Genomic DNA, 15,055 nt, shown 5'->3' with positions numbered 1-15,055 from the left:
ATTGATGCTTTTGTTCATTTTCAAACTTCTTTGAAGTTACATTATGATATACTGTTATACTAGTTGAATAAATACTACAGACAATGCTATTACTATACAAATTGTCAAAAACGTGTCACATACAACTCTTTTAGTTATTAAAATGTATCAATTGCTTTCTTACTGTGAGCACCTAACAGCTAACAGTATTTTATTATCTTACATTGACTAATATCGACTTCGATATTACCATGAATTATCACATTATAGTAAAAGATTATCAGAAGGTAAAAGCAAGGGTGTAATTGAAACTCACTCCCTCTCTTAATAAGGCAGAAAGTAGCTACTGATACATCCAGTATTTACATGCCTGTTTCCAAACCAGCATGCAGATTACTTGCTATTAAGTACAACATAAACACATTTATGAGTCCTTCAGTTAATTATTGTCTTTGGTGGTTTTATTATCTTATGAAATGGCTAGTTTAACCACCCCTCCTAACCACCTGAGCTCCACCTGTTCATTCTGGGAAACTGTTTCAGCAGTCACTCTGACATCTTACTTACATCGGCTCATCTCAGAAGAGTGAACTCAACTACAGAGTGCGGTAAACCAACTGAAGAAAAGATTTATTCTGGTAAAACAACAAATTATATACTTACACAGACTATCTGACTACCTTTATACAAATGTCTATCCTCTATAATGGTTGGTAGGGCACTTTTATAAGTGTCTTTGGGAAATAGGATCTGCTAAATGCCTTAAAGGGTTACTTCAGGATTCAGCATAAAGCTTTGTATTAGTAGAATACCACTAGTATTTTCGAATTACCGTGCTTTCCCCCTTCATATCAGCCTGAGATGAGAGATTTATGCATTTTTATTCTGTAAAAAAGCCTCCGATGACGCAAAAATCGTCATTTTGCATCATCGGAGGCTTTTTTGGCCAGAGGCTTAAAACTACAGCCAGTAATAGCAGGTAGTTCCGCATTTTTTCACCACGCCCATACATATGCGCGTTTGAGGTTACTCACGGACATAGATCAAAGATTTTATCAAAAGTGGGTGTCAATTATATTTTTAAGCTTACAGTAATTAACTTTATTTTGTCTGCACTACATCAGTGGTTCATCTCGCAAATTTATCGGTCTCTGCAGTCATCTCAACCAATACAGCAACAGGCTTTTGTGGTAACGTTAGCATAAATAGATAAATTTAGACTAACTCAGTTTTACAGAACAGTGGCTTTACTTTGATAACTGTCAACTTATATGCAACTTCTATGTAATTGTGTATCTAACGTTACTGTGCTAAGTTTGCAGTTTTACTGCTACCTACAACACTACATATAGGCTACTGTGTTATCAGTCTAGTATCAGCGAGTCTTACCTCTAGGCGAATACGCTTAGTACCAGATGCCCAGGCTGTTCGTCCTCTGGGAAAGTGAATATAGATGGTATCGCGGTGTCCTTCAGAATGGTTCTCTTCATTGCAAAGATAATTGGTTCGTAGTCCTCGTGCTTGAAATGGAGACTACATATTCTGCGTTTTTTTAGGTTTTCTATATCGGTGTCATCTCCAAACTTTGGGTGTTTGATGGCCCGCAGCCACTGTTTACATCGCTCCAAATCTTTAACTTAATCGGAAAATGATGGAAACTTACTTGTCCTTTCCTGGTTTTGGGTGTACATCCAGGTACAAAGCAATTTAGCACCATTTCGCTGTAAATGTATGAACTAACTCACGATTTATAGAATTAATATGTAATAAAGCAAGCCTAGTTGTTTGAATTTTCCTGGTAATGCCGCCTGTAACCGATAAGCCTCGCAAGGGCAGCAAAACAAGTGCATTCTGGGAGTTGTTGTCTTTCATCCACATTAGTCAAAAATACATTTTCTGCCTTTTCTCAGTCAAGCTCCAAATTCAAAAATAATTTCACATTTCTACTACATAAATGACCAATTTTAAATACACATTCATCTTTCCAGGGGTGAAGTACCCCTTTAAATGTTAATGATGTGGATCAATTTAAACATGAGCTGTTTGTTATATAGGATAATCTCTGTTTTCAAGCTCTAATAGAGTTATTCTAGTTGATGACAATAATTGAATGGTAATAACTACTATTGACATAAGCTCATTCATAGGTTTTTCAACAACGTGAAGACCACATTTATAATAATAAAAATCATGAATATATAATATTTTAATAAATAAATGGGAAAGTTTGTTTATATAAATCTATTTTATAATCATATCCTGTCTCAGTGTCTCTATTTAATATGATTTTGTGCAGGTCAGTTTCAGATTCAGAAACAAGAATGTCTCAAACTGTCGTACCCGTGAACTCTTCGACGCTTGTCATCCAGTTTCAACCACCAACACAAACAACAGCAGCTGGAACTGGGACAAATGCTCCTGTGCCTGTTTATGTACAACAGCCAGCAGGAGTTTCACCTCTTCATGGACTTCAGGCATTCCTGAAAGGCCAACCAAAAGCCCTTGGGGTGAGAAATTGATCATACACACATAAAAATCATACAATTATGTGGGTTTATGTCAGTGTGAGGTAAGGAAAGTACATGAATGAATTCCAAAATATGAGTGGTACACACATGAACAAAGCATTCACATTGTTATTATTAATATTATTTTTATTATTGAAGAATGTGATTCAATGCCTTGGTGACAATGCAGGAAATACAGAAATATAAGATAAGGTTTATCATGTACAGAGTAAAATCATAAAAAAAAAAATGATAGTGTATCACTGTCACAGTCACAGAGAAGAATGTTTTAGGAATTGCAAACTATCAAAAAATGTAAAGTAATGGACAAATTTTGCTCATTCATAAATCCGTATGTGATTTCATGAAATGAGAGTACCTGGATATTTTTGGAGTACATGCATAAGTCCATTTTTACTACAGCTGCTAAAAAGTGTATGTTGTACATTTCATAATGTTCCCCAAAACTTTTTATCGGAGTGTCTATTTACACTAAGTGCAAATAGCGTCCCTTGTTGGTGAATGCTATTTACACTAGCTCCGCCCACCAATGTCTGTTTTGACTGACAGGCTGTAAGGCTTGCAGCTCTGGCATTTAACGTGTCCGAGGCGGGTTCGAATCTGCCTTTGGCCGAGCTCGTATTTATTTTCAATAAAAATTAAAATAATGTTCTAAAGGTGGAAATAAACTGCAATAGAGTGTTTAATAATATTAAAAGTGTTTATAGGGTAGGGTTAGGGGGAAGGTGTAGGGAGGGTTTTATTCTCCCAATAAGGCAGCATACATTTAATAATTTTAATAAATATAATCATTTACACTCTGATATTATTGCATCCTGTTAAATGTACAAAAATACTGAAGTGCAAACATAATATCTGCCAATATAAAGTATAGATATCATCTAATTACTATTTACTCTTTTTGCAAAGAACTGATCATTTTACAGCGCATCCGTAAAGGATTCACAGCTCTTCAGTTTTTCCACATTTTGTTATGTTACATCCTTATTCCAAAAGGGATTAAATTCTTTATTTTCCTCAAAATTCTACAAATAATACCTCATAATGACAACGTGAAAGAAGTGAAACCTTTGCAAATTTATTACAAATAAAAATAAATAAATAAAAAAATCACAAAAATCGCCATATCAAATATGGCAGCGCTCTGTTGGTTTCTGCCGTATCAACAGAGGGAAACAAAGAATTTTTGATGATAAAACAATAAGAAGAAAAGCGAAAATGCCACCAAAGAAAGCTACAAGTTATCCTCAGATGGAGGATGACATGGATGATAAAAGAAAAGGACAAAACAATCAATGAACTCGAGAAGCGGATTGATAATTTGGAACAATATACGCGCATGGAAGATATCATCATAACAGGCTTGAGTGTTAAACCTCGTTCCTACGCAAAAGCTGTTGCGGAAGGTAGGATTCTGTTCCCTTTGGAATGTGTGTTCCCCCTGCTGACTGCGCATGCGCCATGAAACACCGCTGGATGGACGGAAAGCAAAGGAGGACAAAAATATTGGCGCTACGTTTAAATGTCTTGCACTGTAGCATAATAAAATGATTCAGTCCAGTTTTATTTCTGTGAATTAAATTAATCTTGGACTTGTTCATAGTTTATGTATTATGCCTGAATTTATAAAGTTGAATTGTTCCCACACAAATTAGCTTATGTCCAAACTTTATGCCTCATATTACCGTTTAGCATTATTGCAAATTTCATTGTTCCCTTTAGAATCTGTGTTCCCCTTTTCACAAGCAAGGGAACCCAAAAGGTTCAAAAACTATTTTTCCCCTCGAAGGTGGTATTTTTTTTTAAGCAATTTTTATTTTTTTTTTTATCTTTATTCCTTTTCCAATTTAAAATGCACTACAGATTTTAATGCCATGTTTATTAAGGCTTTGGTTAGTACAGAAGCTTCCATTGCAGGCCTATTTGAACCACAAGGAGTTCACAGGTGATTTTAAATGGCAAATTTTATAAAAGAAAAGAGTTTACCCAAAGTGAAAATTGAGAAAAAAACCCTCCAAAAACAAAGGCTTCATAACTGAGTCATTTATTGCAAGAAACACATTTGTATTCTTACTCTGTAGATGGATTGCCCACACATTTTAAGTGGAACCACCGCCCGCAGTAGTCACAAGCAATCTGTCAACATAAGAAACAAACAGTTTTAAAGCAATGGTCCATTCATATTACTTGACTTGCACTACAAACCAAAAATGCTCTTACCCAAAGAACTTCAGAGTCTTCAAATGTTTCAGTCTCTCCTCCAGTGTCTTCAAATGTTTCTGCCTCTCCACAAAAGTGGCACAGTTCACTTAGGTCATCTATGGAGGTACAACACTAGTGAAGGTGCACACCAAAAAGCACATCAATGGTATTCATAAGTAGCCATACCAGATTGGTGTAGCAGTGTTAAAGCAATCTCCATTCTGGACCGTGTTATGTCTTGTGGCTCACTGGAGAAGTTTATTGTAGAATTTTGCAGAATGTGTTCTGCAAACTGAAGTTATAAGACAAATTAACTTTAAAGTATTGTACCATTTCAATGGACATTTAATATTTTTATATAATGCTATCACACATTCAAAGCAAACACGCCACATGAAATAGTGTCCCTCTGAAGTGGGTGAGGCAGGCTTTCACAAACCCAGTGTGAAACTGAGACACCTTTTGCCATCATCAGGGCTCTACAAACAAGAGTTTTCTTTCAAGCATACATGTTTCACAATAACACTATCTGATTGTGTTGCATGAAAAATACCTTGTTGCCTCCAAACACTTTTTCTTCTTGATTGATTGATTTCATAAGTGCCCTTTGAAATTACAAATTAATTTTGTTAAGAATGTTATATTGCACCCTTGCATTTTGCATGTGAAAAATATTAAAGAAGGCCATAATGACAACATATAATTGTATCCATATATATTTATTCATTTTTATTTTATATAAGGAACAAAATATAACATAGTATCTGTTTCCCTTGTGACAATAATTTGAGGAACTCAAATTTTATCATGTGTAGGCTACTTTGGAAACAGTTAACATTGCACTGATTCTTGAGACATGGGACAAAACATGTCCAGCAAATGTAACTGCTATTAGGTTTAAAGATGAAAATATTTTAAATTGTAAATGTTATGAGGGATTAATAATAGAATGTATTTAACACAATTATCCCCTTCAATTTAATTTTATCATTATTATAACAAATCTATGACACTTATTGTCTTCTCACTACATCTAAAACAGTGTGTCCACAGAGAAGGGTTCAATCATTCATATGCAATAAAATGGATAAAAATGTTTTTTTATGATGAAAAAGCTTGTTTTATCAAAAGTAACACTTAATAATATATCATGTCAGAGCAAAGTTTTTTTTTTTCAATGACACATGCATGTTTTATAAGATTTCAAAGTTGTGTCCCCATTTTGTCAACACCGTCAGACATTTATTAAAATGTAATAAAATAAGGGAATATCAGGGGCAGCTGTCACTCTGAAGGACCCCTTTACCACATTCCACATCTGTAGAGTGCATCACTGTCAGACAGGCTCTGGTAAGTTTTATAGTTTTAGAGTATTTTAAATCTTAATGTTAATATTTCCTGTGTCACAACCATGATGTGTCAACACCCTCTTCCAATTTCTGAGGAAATTATTTGAAATTTTTAGATCATTTTATTCTCCTGAAGTAGGTTCTATTAGCATCTAGCATCAACAGAGAAAACAAAATGGCTACTCCATGAAATCCATTTGTTTTGTGAAAGAAATGCCTTGTGTGTCAACACCGTCAGATGTCAACACCGTCAGATTTTCTGTCTGACGGTGGTGACAGGCAAATGACGGAGTTGACACTCAACATAATCTCATCATATTTTTGTGGTTTTCAAGTCATTTTTAATTATATTAAATATAAAATAGTGTTTATTCTAATATTCTAATAAAAATATTGTTTATTATTATTATTATTATAATGTATGAATACTAAATATGTGACCTGACAGCATATTACTTTTGTGGATTGATAGTCATCACTTTCTAGCAGAGCTAGGGATGAAGGAACATAAAGCTAAGGGAACACAGGGAACATAATAAGGAACATTGCATAGCATAGGCAAATATGATAAAGATATTCTTGTGCTCTTTTTGTGTGTTTTAGTCCAGCATGGCTAGACATCTCTCATTGGAAGAGCGTAGACGAAGGGACAGAGAGTATCAGAAAAAGCGAAGAGAGAAAATCAGTGTACAGCCAGAATTAAAGGAGGAATTTTTAAGAAAGGAGAGACAAAGGTGGAAACAGAGAGTTGAGGAAGGAAAACTTAAGCAAATCAAGGATTTGAGTAAGAGAGAACAGAGGAAAAAGAGAAAGAAATGGAAGCATAGTCAGCGAGAATCAAGAGCGCGAAGACAGATAGACACTCAACCATTGGAAACACCTCCGGATAGTCCATCAAATGACTTCAATGAGACACCACAGACAAGCAGGCAGGCTGCTGCAGGGAAAAGAGAGAGGGTCAAAACAAGGCAGAGACATTCTAGAGAAATGAAAACACTAAAGACCAAACTCAGCAAGGCCCAAAAAGAGAAAAGTAAATTAAAAAAGCAGTTAAGGCGCATAAAACAGAAGACAACACAGGAGAGCACGCTGAGTGAATCGCCAAGAACCACCACAGAGGGAATGATGTGCAGGAGAAATAACAGCTCCCCTTCAGTAAAGAAAACTCTCCTGTTCCACAATGTTCTAATTAAAGAATTCAGTGAAGGAAAACAGAGTGCAGAGCCACTTCAGAGATCTTATGTAAAATCTAAGAACCTTCACTTGTCAGGCATGATTCTTAAAAAATACCGTCTGCTATACAAAATGAGGCAATTCGGTCTGACATACAAAACATTGAGGCAAAAGAAATCCAAAGTCAGAAGACCCAGTTACCTGCAAACAATCACACAAACAGTCCAAAACTTCTTTTGTAATTGTGCACGTATGACCACTGACAAACAAGACACAATTACTCGAAATAAGAAAAAACATCAAAGAATGGTCCTCTCAGACACAATGATTAACCTCCACAAAGAGTTCACCAAACAACACCCACACATTAGTCTGAGTTATTCATCTTTCTGCACTCTTCGCCCTTTCTATGTCACAGCACCCAAGCCATCTGATCGAAAGACCTGTCAGTGCCAATACCATGAAAATGCAAAGATGATGCTTGAGGTCTTGAGAGAACATGGGGTTACTCAGAGTAGCAAGCTCGATGATAGTTTTGAGCTTGTTTGTTGCTCTCCTCCAAGTGAATCATGTCTCCTGCGTGTTTGTACTCGCTGTCTTCACAAAAGCACACCTATTACAGCACAACAAGAGCTGATCAATGTTGAGTGGCAGCAGTGGGAACGGGTAAAGGACCAAGTGGCAGGCGAATCTCACCACAACACTAAACTTGTGACGCATACTGGCACCATAGCAGAACTCATACGGCTGTATGAAGACCTGTTGCGCAATGAGACAACAACACATGTGTGTTTGGTTAAAAATCAGTCCAGAGAGTACAGGAAGATGATAGACAACTGTGATGAAAAGAGTGTAATCGTGCATGTTGACTTCGCAGAAGCATGGAAATGCAAATATAGCTCTGAGGTACAGTCATGCCATTTTGGTCAGAACCTCCCCAACTCAATCTACACACTGGCATGTACTACACAAAAGATGAAAAGGCTGGGTTTTGCACTGTGTCTGAATCCAAGCGTCAGGGATGCTGCTTCCATTTGGGCATACATGGATCCTGTCCTCAAAACAATAAGACAAAAGTTTCCTGGTGCTCATACCATCCATTTTTGGTCTGATGGCCCAAGCAAACAATATAAAAACAAGAAGAATTTCTCTCTTTTATGTGATGTCCCTTCAAGATTCGGTTTCCAAAGAGCGACTTGGAACTTCTTTGCCACTTCACACGGCAAGGGAGCACCAGATGGCATTGGAGGGACAGTCAAAAGAACTGCAGATTGTCTCCTTCTGCAAGGGAACAATGTTACAAGTGGGACAATATTCTATGACATGGTGGGAAAAAGTCTTCCCAACATCCAACTCTTCTATGTCAAAGATGAAGAAATGACATGCTATGATGAGCTCATTCAACCCATGAAATCTGTGCCTGGAACACGAAAAGTTCATCAAGTTATTCCTGAGGGGAAGAAGATCTTTTGCAGATCATTGTCCTGCTTTTGCTGTGAACCGAAGATTTGTCAGTGTTTCACTCCAGCCATGTTTGATCTCAATGAGCATGAAAAGGTGATGAATTCGAAAAGGCATTCTGAGAACACAGGTGGTAGCAGTGCTTCTGCTCAACAGAAGGAAAAAGGACCTGTTGCCATGCTAATGGAGGAAATGGAGCAGGACAATGATGAAGTTCCTAAGGGAGTTCACACAAAGATAGTGGAAGATCATATTAACAGTGGAGACTGGCTTGCTGTGATATATGACAAGAACTGGTGGTTGGCAAGAGTCATCACTATGGATACACATCACCAAGATGTTGAGGTGGAATTCTTCCATCCTAATGGTCCAAGCACTCAGTTTCATCCAAAACGAGGAGCAAAGGATGTGTGCTTCATTCCAGTCCAAAATATCTTGGTGAAGCTGACTGAACCATCGTCTCCGAGGCGTGCAAGCAGCACTAGAGATATTTTTCACCTCTCACCTGAGGTGATGGACTATATAGAGAGGGAGCACATTCAGTTTCTGATGTTTCAGTAGTCAACAAATACAAATAAAAGCAGCAAAGTGTATGAAACAATGGAAAAAAAAAATTTTTTTTCATCCACTTGTTCAATAGTTTAATATTAATTTGATAGCAGACACACTGGATAAAACATGCATTCTGATCAAATGTGTTCTGATCATTTTTGGATCATTTGTTAAGATGTTATATGTTAAGATGTTTAAATGCGAATATTAAGTTTCTGGTAAAATTGAGATTAGATCAAGTGTAAATGGTAGAACTAATTGTTTTATTTGTTCAAATAACTGTTAAAACTTACTATACTATTGTTACCATAGCAGATGAACAGCAGACATACTGTTCTGAGATGCGAGAAAATAGATAATTTGTGTTCCAATGATATATAAAAAAAGAATCTTGAATCTTGTGAATCTTGAATAAAAGCTATATAAATTATAACATGCTCACTGTTTGTTGTGTTTGTTTTAATACAGTAATTGATTGATCCAATGTATTTGATTGTAAAATTGACTACAAATTCAAATTTTCGTCACCACCGTCAGATGTGTCAACTCCGTCAGGTCTATGTCACCTCCGTCAGATGACTATCTTGAGGATATTTCATTATGATATTTTATATTTGTTGATGAATTGTTGGTCATATGTGAAAATGTAATCTGTCTGCTAACATGAAAATGTGTTTTGAAATGTTAAAAACATCTTGATTGCTGTTAAAGATAAAGTTAAAGTTATATTACACAGTCCGATTTAAGAAACACAAACGGAAATCCTTATAATAAATATATTTATACATATTAAATGTATTTTTTTTGTGTGGCCTCTGTTTGCTTGGTAAAAAAATAGTGTTTACTATACTTCTTATATGTCTTGCATAATGTGAGTGGAAATTAATTTGTGTTTTTGGTGTCTGACGGTGTTGACACAATATAAGTGTTGGCAAGGTAAAAAGCACATTTTATTAAAAAAGAGAAAACTTAGGAGGTTGTATCAAAGCAAAGCTCAGTAGCTTAGTACATGTAAGATACATAAATGTAGTTTTATTTGTCTGAGTATAAGGTTTTATTTTTTCAATATTTCACCCTGTTTTGTCCCGCTTCTCAAGAATCACTGATTGTTAATACATTTTGTATACTGTTGTTGTATATCATAAACATGTCATCTCTGTATTTTTGCTATAATAATAATGCTAAAAAATAAAAATGCAGTAATATGAGGCATCAAGTTTGGACATAAGCTAATTTGTGTTGGCACAATTCAACTGAATAAATTCAGGCATAATAAACTAAATACAGGCATAATACATAAACTATGAACAAGTTCAAGATTAATTTAATTCACAGAAATAAAACTGGACAGTGAGAATCATTTTATTATGCTACAGTGCAAGACATTTAAACGTAGCGCCAATATTTTTGTCCTCCTTCGCTTTCCGTTCATCCAGCGGTGTTTCATGGCGCATGCGCAGTCAGCAGGGGGCACACATTCCAAAGGGAACAGAATCGACTGCAACACCGGAACAAGTCAAAGTAATAATGGTAAGGGAGCGTAAAGAACTTGAACAATTCAAATGAAGTTATTGTATTTACAACTGAGAGCGCTACCCTCTTCTGATGTTGTGTATACAGACTGAATATGGACTAGTTATGGAGGGAGCGATTGTAATTTGAGTAATGAAGGGAAAAATGTATGGACATGCGCTGGAAGACATGTGGGAACTATGGACATATCTGGTTGTGATTTTTTTAAAGGATGGATTATCCCCCCCAATTCACAATGGACAATAGATTGAGGACTGTGTTCTGTGTTATGTTTGATAGTGGACATGATAAAGTTGGAAGGTCTGTTGGAGAACTTTGGAGGAGGTATTTATTTATGTTGAACTTTATGAGTATGTTAACTGTGGCATCCTGTGTGGTGGGGTGGACTGGTGTAGTCAAGAGAATTAAGAATATTATTTTGGTAATTTCATCATTGTGTGTGTGTGTGAGAGCTTGTGCTTGAGGAAAAGATTAATCTCAAGATAAATGATTCCCAGTGAGGATGAATTTATGGATGAACTTAGAGACTTTGATGGAGAAGTATGGTGTCCTGAATCTTATAATATAACTGAACAGTATGAACATATAAATTTAAATACATATGACTCTATAGACTACAGGGTTAATGAGTTCGGAAGTGACATCGATCCGGATAATTTTTTTTATAATAGCACAAAACTCAATTGTGAATACTACACTGATGAGCAATTCAAGTGTGTAAAAATGAAGAGTGCTTTCTCAATAATACACTTTAATAGCAGGAGTTTGTACAAAAACTATAGTAGTATTAAAGAATATCTGAGCCAGTTCAACAAATTTAGCGTTATTGCAGTTTCTGAGACATGGTTAGATGCTGAGAAGGGCTGTGATGTAGAAATGGAAGGATATGAGTTGTTTACATTAAATAGGGCTAGTAAAAAGGGTGGGGGAGTTGCACTGTATGTAGACAGCAAATTGAGATCTACTTTGATAAATAAGTCTACCACCATCGATGGTGTCCTGGAGTATCTATCAGTTGAAATTGTAGTTGAAGATTCAAAAAATGTAATTGTCAGTTGCCTGTATAGAGCCCCTGGATCGTGTCTGGACATATTTAATCAAAAAGTAGATACACTGTTTAATCATATAAATAAGGTGCATGTTGTGTGTGGTGACTTCAATATTAATCTTCTAAACCCCAATCATAGCCAGAAAACTGCTGATTTTATTACAACTATGTATAGCAATAATCTCCTTCCACTTATCCTTAAACCAACTAGAATTACAGTTAACACAGCTACCTTAATAGATAATATATTCACAAATCTACTGGAAAATCAAATTACAGCTGGAATTCTTATTAATGATATTAGTGATCATCTTCCTGTTTTTAGTATTTTTCATGAACTCCTACAAAAGGATGATAAACTCACTATAGATACTCATGCATTAAAAAGACATAGAACACCGGAAGCCATCGCTGCCCTCAAAGAGGACTTGTGTGAGCAGTCGTGGGATGAGGTCTATGCAACAGAAGACCCTGTTCAGGCTTATGATGCCTTTTTGTCTATACTAATTAAATTATATGACAAGCACTGTCCACTTAAAAAGTCCCCTACCAAACATAAAAACAGGCCAGATAAGCCATGGATTACTAAGGGCATAGCGAATGCATGTAAAAAGAAAAATTATCTCTATAGACTATATATGAAATATCGGACCAAAGAAACAGAATATAGATATAAAACGTATAAAAATAAATTGATAAATATAATTAGATTAAACAGGAAGAACTATTATCATAACAAATTGGAACAGTACCAGAGTAATATCCAAGAGATTTGGAAAGTATTGAATACTATAATCAAGAATGGGCCTAAAAAAGCAGAATTTCCTAACTACTATGTTAAAGATATTTATAATTAAATTAAGACTCAGGAAATTACAAATGCTTTTAACAATTTCTTCGTAAGTGTAGGACCTACTTTGTCTAATCAAATTATTGAACCAAAAGATACAAATGGAATTAATGAACAACTTATAAAACCAAATCTAAATTCTTTATTTATAAATAGTGTAGATGAAAATGAAATAATTGGAATTGTAGAAAAATTCAAAAATAAAAGATCAACTGACTGTTCCAGTTTAGACATGTGGCTAGTAAAAGATATCAGAAATTGTATAGTTACACAACTCACATACATCTGTAATCAGTCCTTTCTAACTGGTATCTTTCCTCATAAAATGAAAATTGCAAAAGTAATACCCATTTTCAAAAGTGGAGACAAACACCAGTTCACAAATTATAGACCCATCTCATTACTCTCACAGTTTTCAAAATTTTTAGAAAAATTGTTTGTGGTCAGGCTTGACAAATTTATAGGAAAAAAATAAATTGCTAAATCGTCAACAATATGGATTTAGGTCTAATAGGTCTACTTCGATGGCGGTCATGGAACTGGTGGAGAAAATAACAACAGCAATAGAAAACAAGCAATATACAGTGGGGGTATTTATAGATCTCAGTAAGGCCTTTGACACCATAGACCATGCATTGCTATTGAAAAAAATGGAAAGATATGGTGTCAGAGGAACTGCTTTTGCATGGTTGAAAAGTTATTTAAGTGAATGGCTACAATATGTACAAATGAACAATGTAAACTCTGGGAAAAAAATAATTACACACGGAGTCCCACAAGGCTCGGTATTGGGACCCAATTTATTTATAATGTACATAAATGATGTCTGTGAGGTTCTACAAAATCTAGATTGTATTCTGTTTGCTGACGATACCAGCCTCTACTGCTCAGGAACAGATCTAGAGCAACTCCTGAATACTGTTGAAAATGAGCTAAGGATATCAAAAAAATGGTTTGATATAAACAAACTATCAATGAATTTAACCCTCATGTTGTGTTCGGGTCAATTTGACCCGAACACCAATTTTCTTTTTCCCGAAAATACTAGTTAATGTTATCGCTTTGGACTGAAACTTAGTGACTTTGTTCCCAAAGGGTATAACTAAATCTCAATATTTTTTTGGACATTTTCTTAATTTTTTGTGGGGGTTTTGTTACCTTGTTACACTCGTGGTGTTCCCGGTCAAAAATGACCGGCCCATAAAAAATAGCTTATAAATCACTCATTATACCATATTTTCACCCAATCTTGGATTCAATCTTTTTGTCAACTTGTTCTCTTTCAATTAGGACTGGTTTTATATTTCTGTTTGCATCTGATTAATCGTGGGCCTCATTTATCTGAGAGTAGGCATCTCATTTTTGAGTAAATTTTTTAAAATTTTTGAATAATTTTGGAAATATTAAATAAAATCTGAAGAAAATTGGTATTGTTGATCACACTAGTCTACTCTAATGTTTCACCAGGAATTTTGTTTTGAAACTTTTGTTTTGTAAAAAATATGGCACATAGTCACACTTGTGGTGTTCCCGGTCAAAAATGACCGGCCTATAAAAAATAGCTTATAAATCACTCATTATACCATATTTTCACCCAATCTTGGATTCAATCTTTTTGTCAACTTGTTCTCTTTCAATTAGGACTGGTTTTATATTTCTGTTTGCATCTGATTAATCATGGGCCTCATTTATCTGAGAGTAGGCATCTCATTTTTTGAGTAAAAAACAAATAATTTGTGGGTAAATTTGGAAATATTAAAAAAAAATATGAAAAAAATGGCTACTGTTGATCACACTAGTCTACTCTAATGTTTCACCAGGAATTTTGTTTTGAAACTTTTGTTTTGTAAAAAATATGGCACATAGTCACACTTGTGGTGTTCCCGGTCAAAAATGACCGGCCTATAAAAAATAGCTTATAAATCACTCATTATACCATATTTTCACCCAATCTTGGATTCAATCTTTTTATCAGCTTGTTCTCTTTCAATTAGGACTGGTTTTATATTTCTGTTTGCATCTGATTAATCATGGGCCTCATTTATCTGAGAGTAGGCATGGTCAAAAATGGTCACAATGGCCGACCATTGAAAGTGAATGGGAGAGACTGAAAATAACAGAACAATTTAGTTTTCAGGAGCATGTTCATTATTTTCATGTACATATATGAGCATATGTGCTTGCAAACATCGAGCCCTTGGACCTGTGCATGTATCGATACATTTATACACACGCTACCCAGACACACACACGTTAAAACATACAAACTTTTTTGAGTATTACACACATTCTTTTCCACAGAGAGAAATTTGATCCTACCCTAACCTGCATCTAATATACATTTATCCATCTGACATTACCACACACACACACACACACA

The 15,055-nt window shown here is 35.2% G+C and overlaps 2 protein-coding genes across 2 annotated transcripts in view; both read left to right on the top strand.

Annotated features, from left to right (window-relative positions):
• The first annotated feature begins 466 nt into the window (after window positions 1-466).
• LOC137024856 (membrane-spanning 4-domains subfamily A member 8-like) overlaps window positions 467-15,055 on the top strand; it is a 33,577-nt gene continuing 18,988 nt past the window's right edge. Inside the window, exons 1-2 of the mRNA XM_067392799.1 lie at window positions 467-617; window positions 2,276-2,486. Of these exons, the coding sequence (XP_067248900.1) occupies window positions 2,301-2,486 (186 nt within the window). The 5' untranslated portion in view covers window positions 467-617; window positions 2,276-2,300. The remainder of the gene's footprint in view (window positions 618-2,275; window positions 2,487-15,055) is intronic.
• On the top strand, window positions 6,604-9,253 carry LOC137024263 (uncharacterized). The gene has a single exon (XM_067391591.1). It carries the CDS (start codon window positions 6,668-6,670, stop codon window positions 9,251-9,253), a length of 2,586 nt encoding a protein of 861 aa, XP_067247692.1. The 5' UTR covers window positions 6,604-6,667.

Source organism: Chanodichthys erythropterus, chromosome 8 (genome assembly GCF_024489055.1).
Source record: "Chanodichthys erythropterus isolate Z2021 chromosome 8, ASM2448905v1, whole genome shotgun sequence".
Classification (NCBI taxonomy): Eukaryota; Metazoa; Chordata; class Actinopteri; order Cypriniformes; family Xenocyprididae; genus Chanodichthys; species Chanodichthys erythropterus.
Note: the sequence above shows the minus strand (reverse complement) of the source record. Positions and strands in the feature narration are given on the sequence as shown.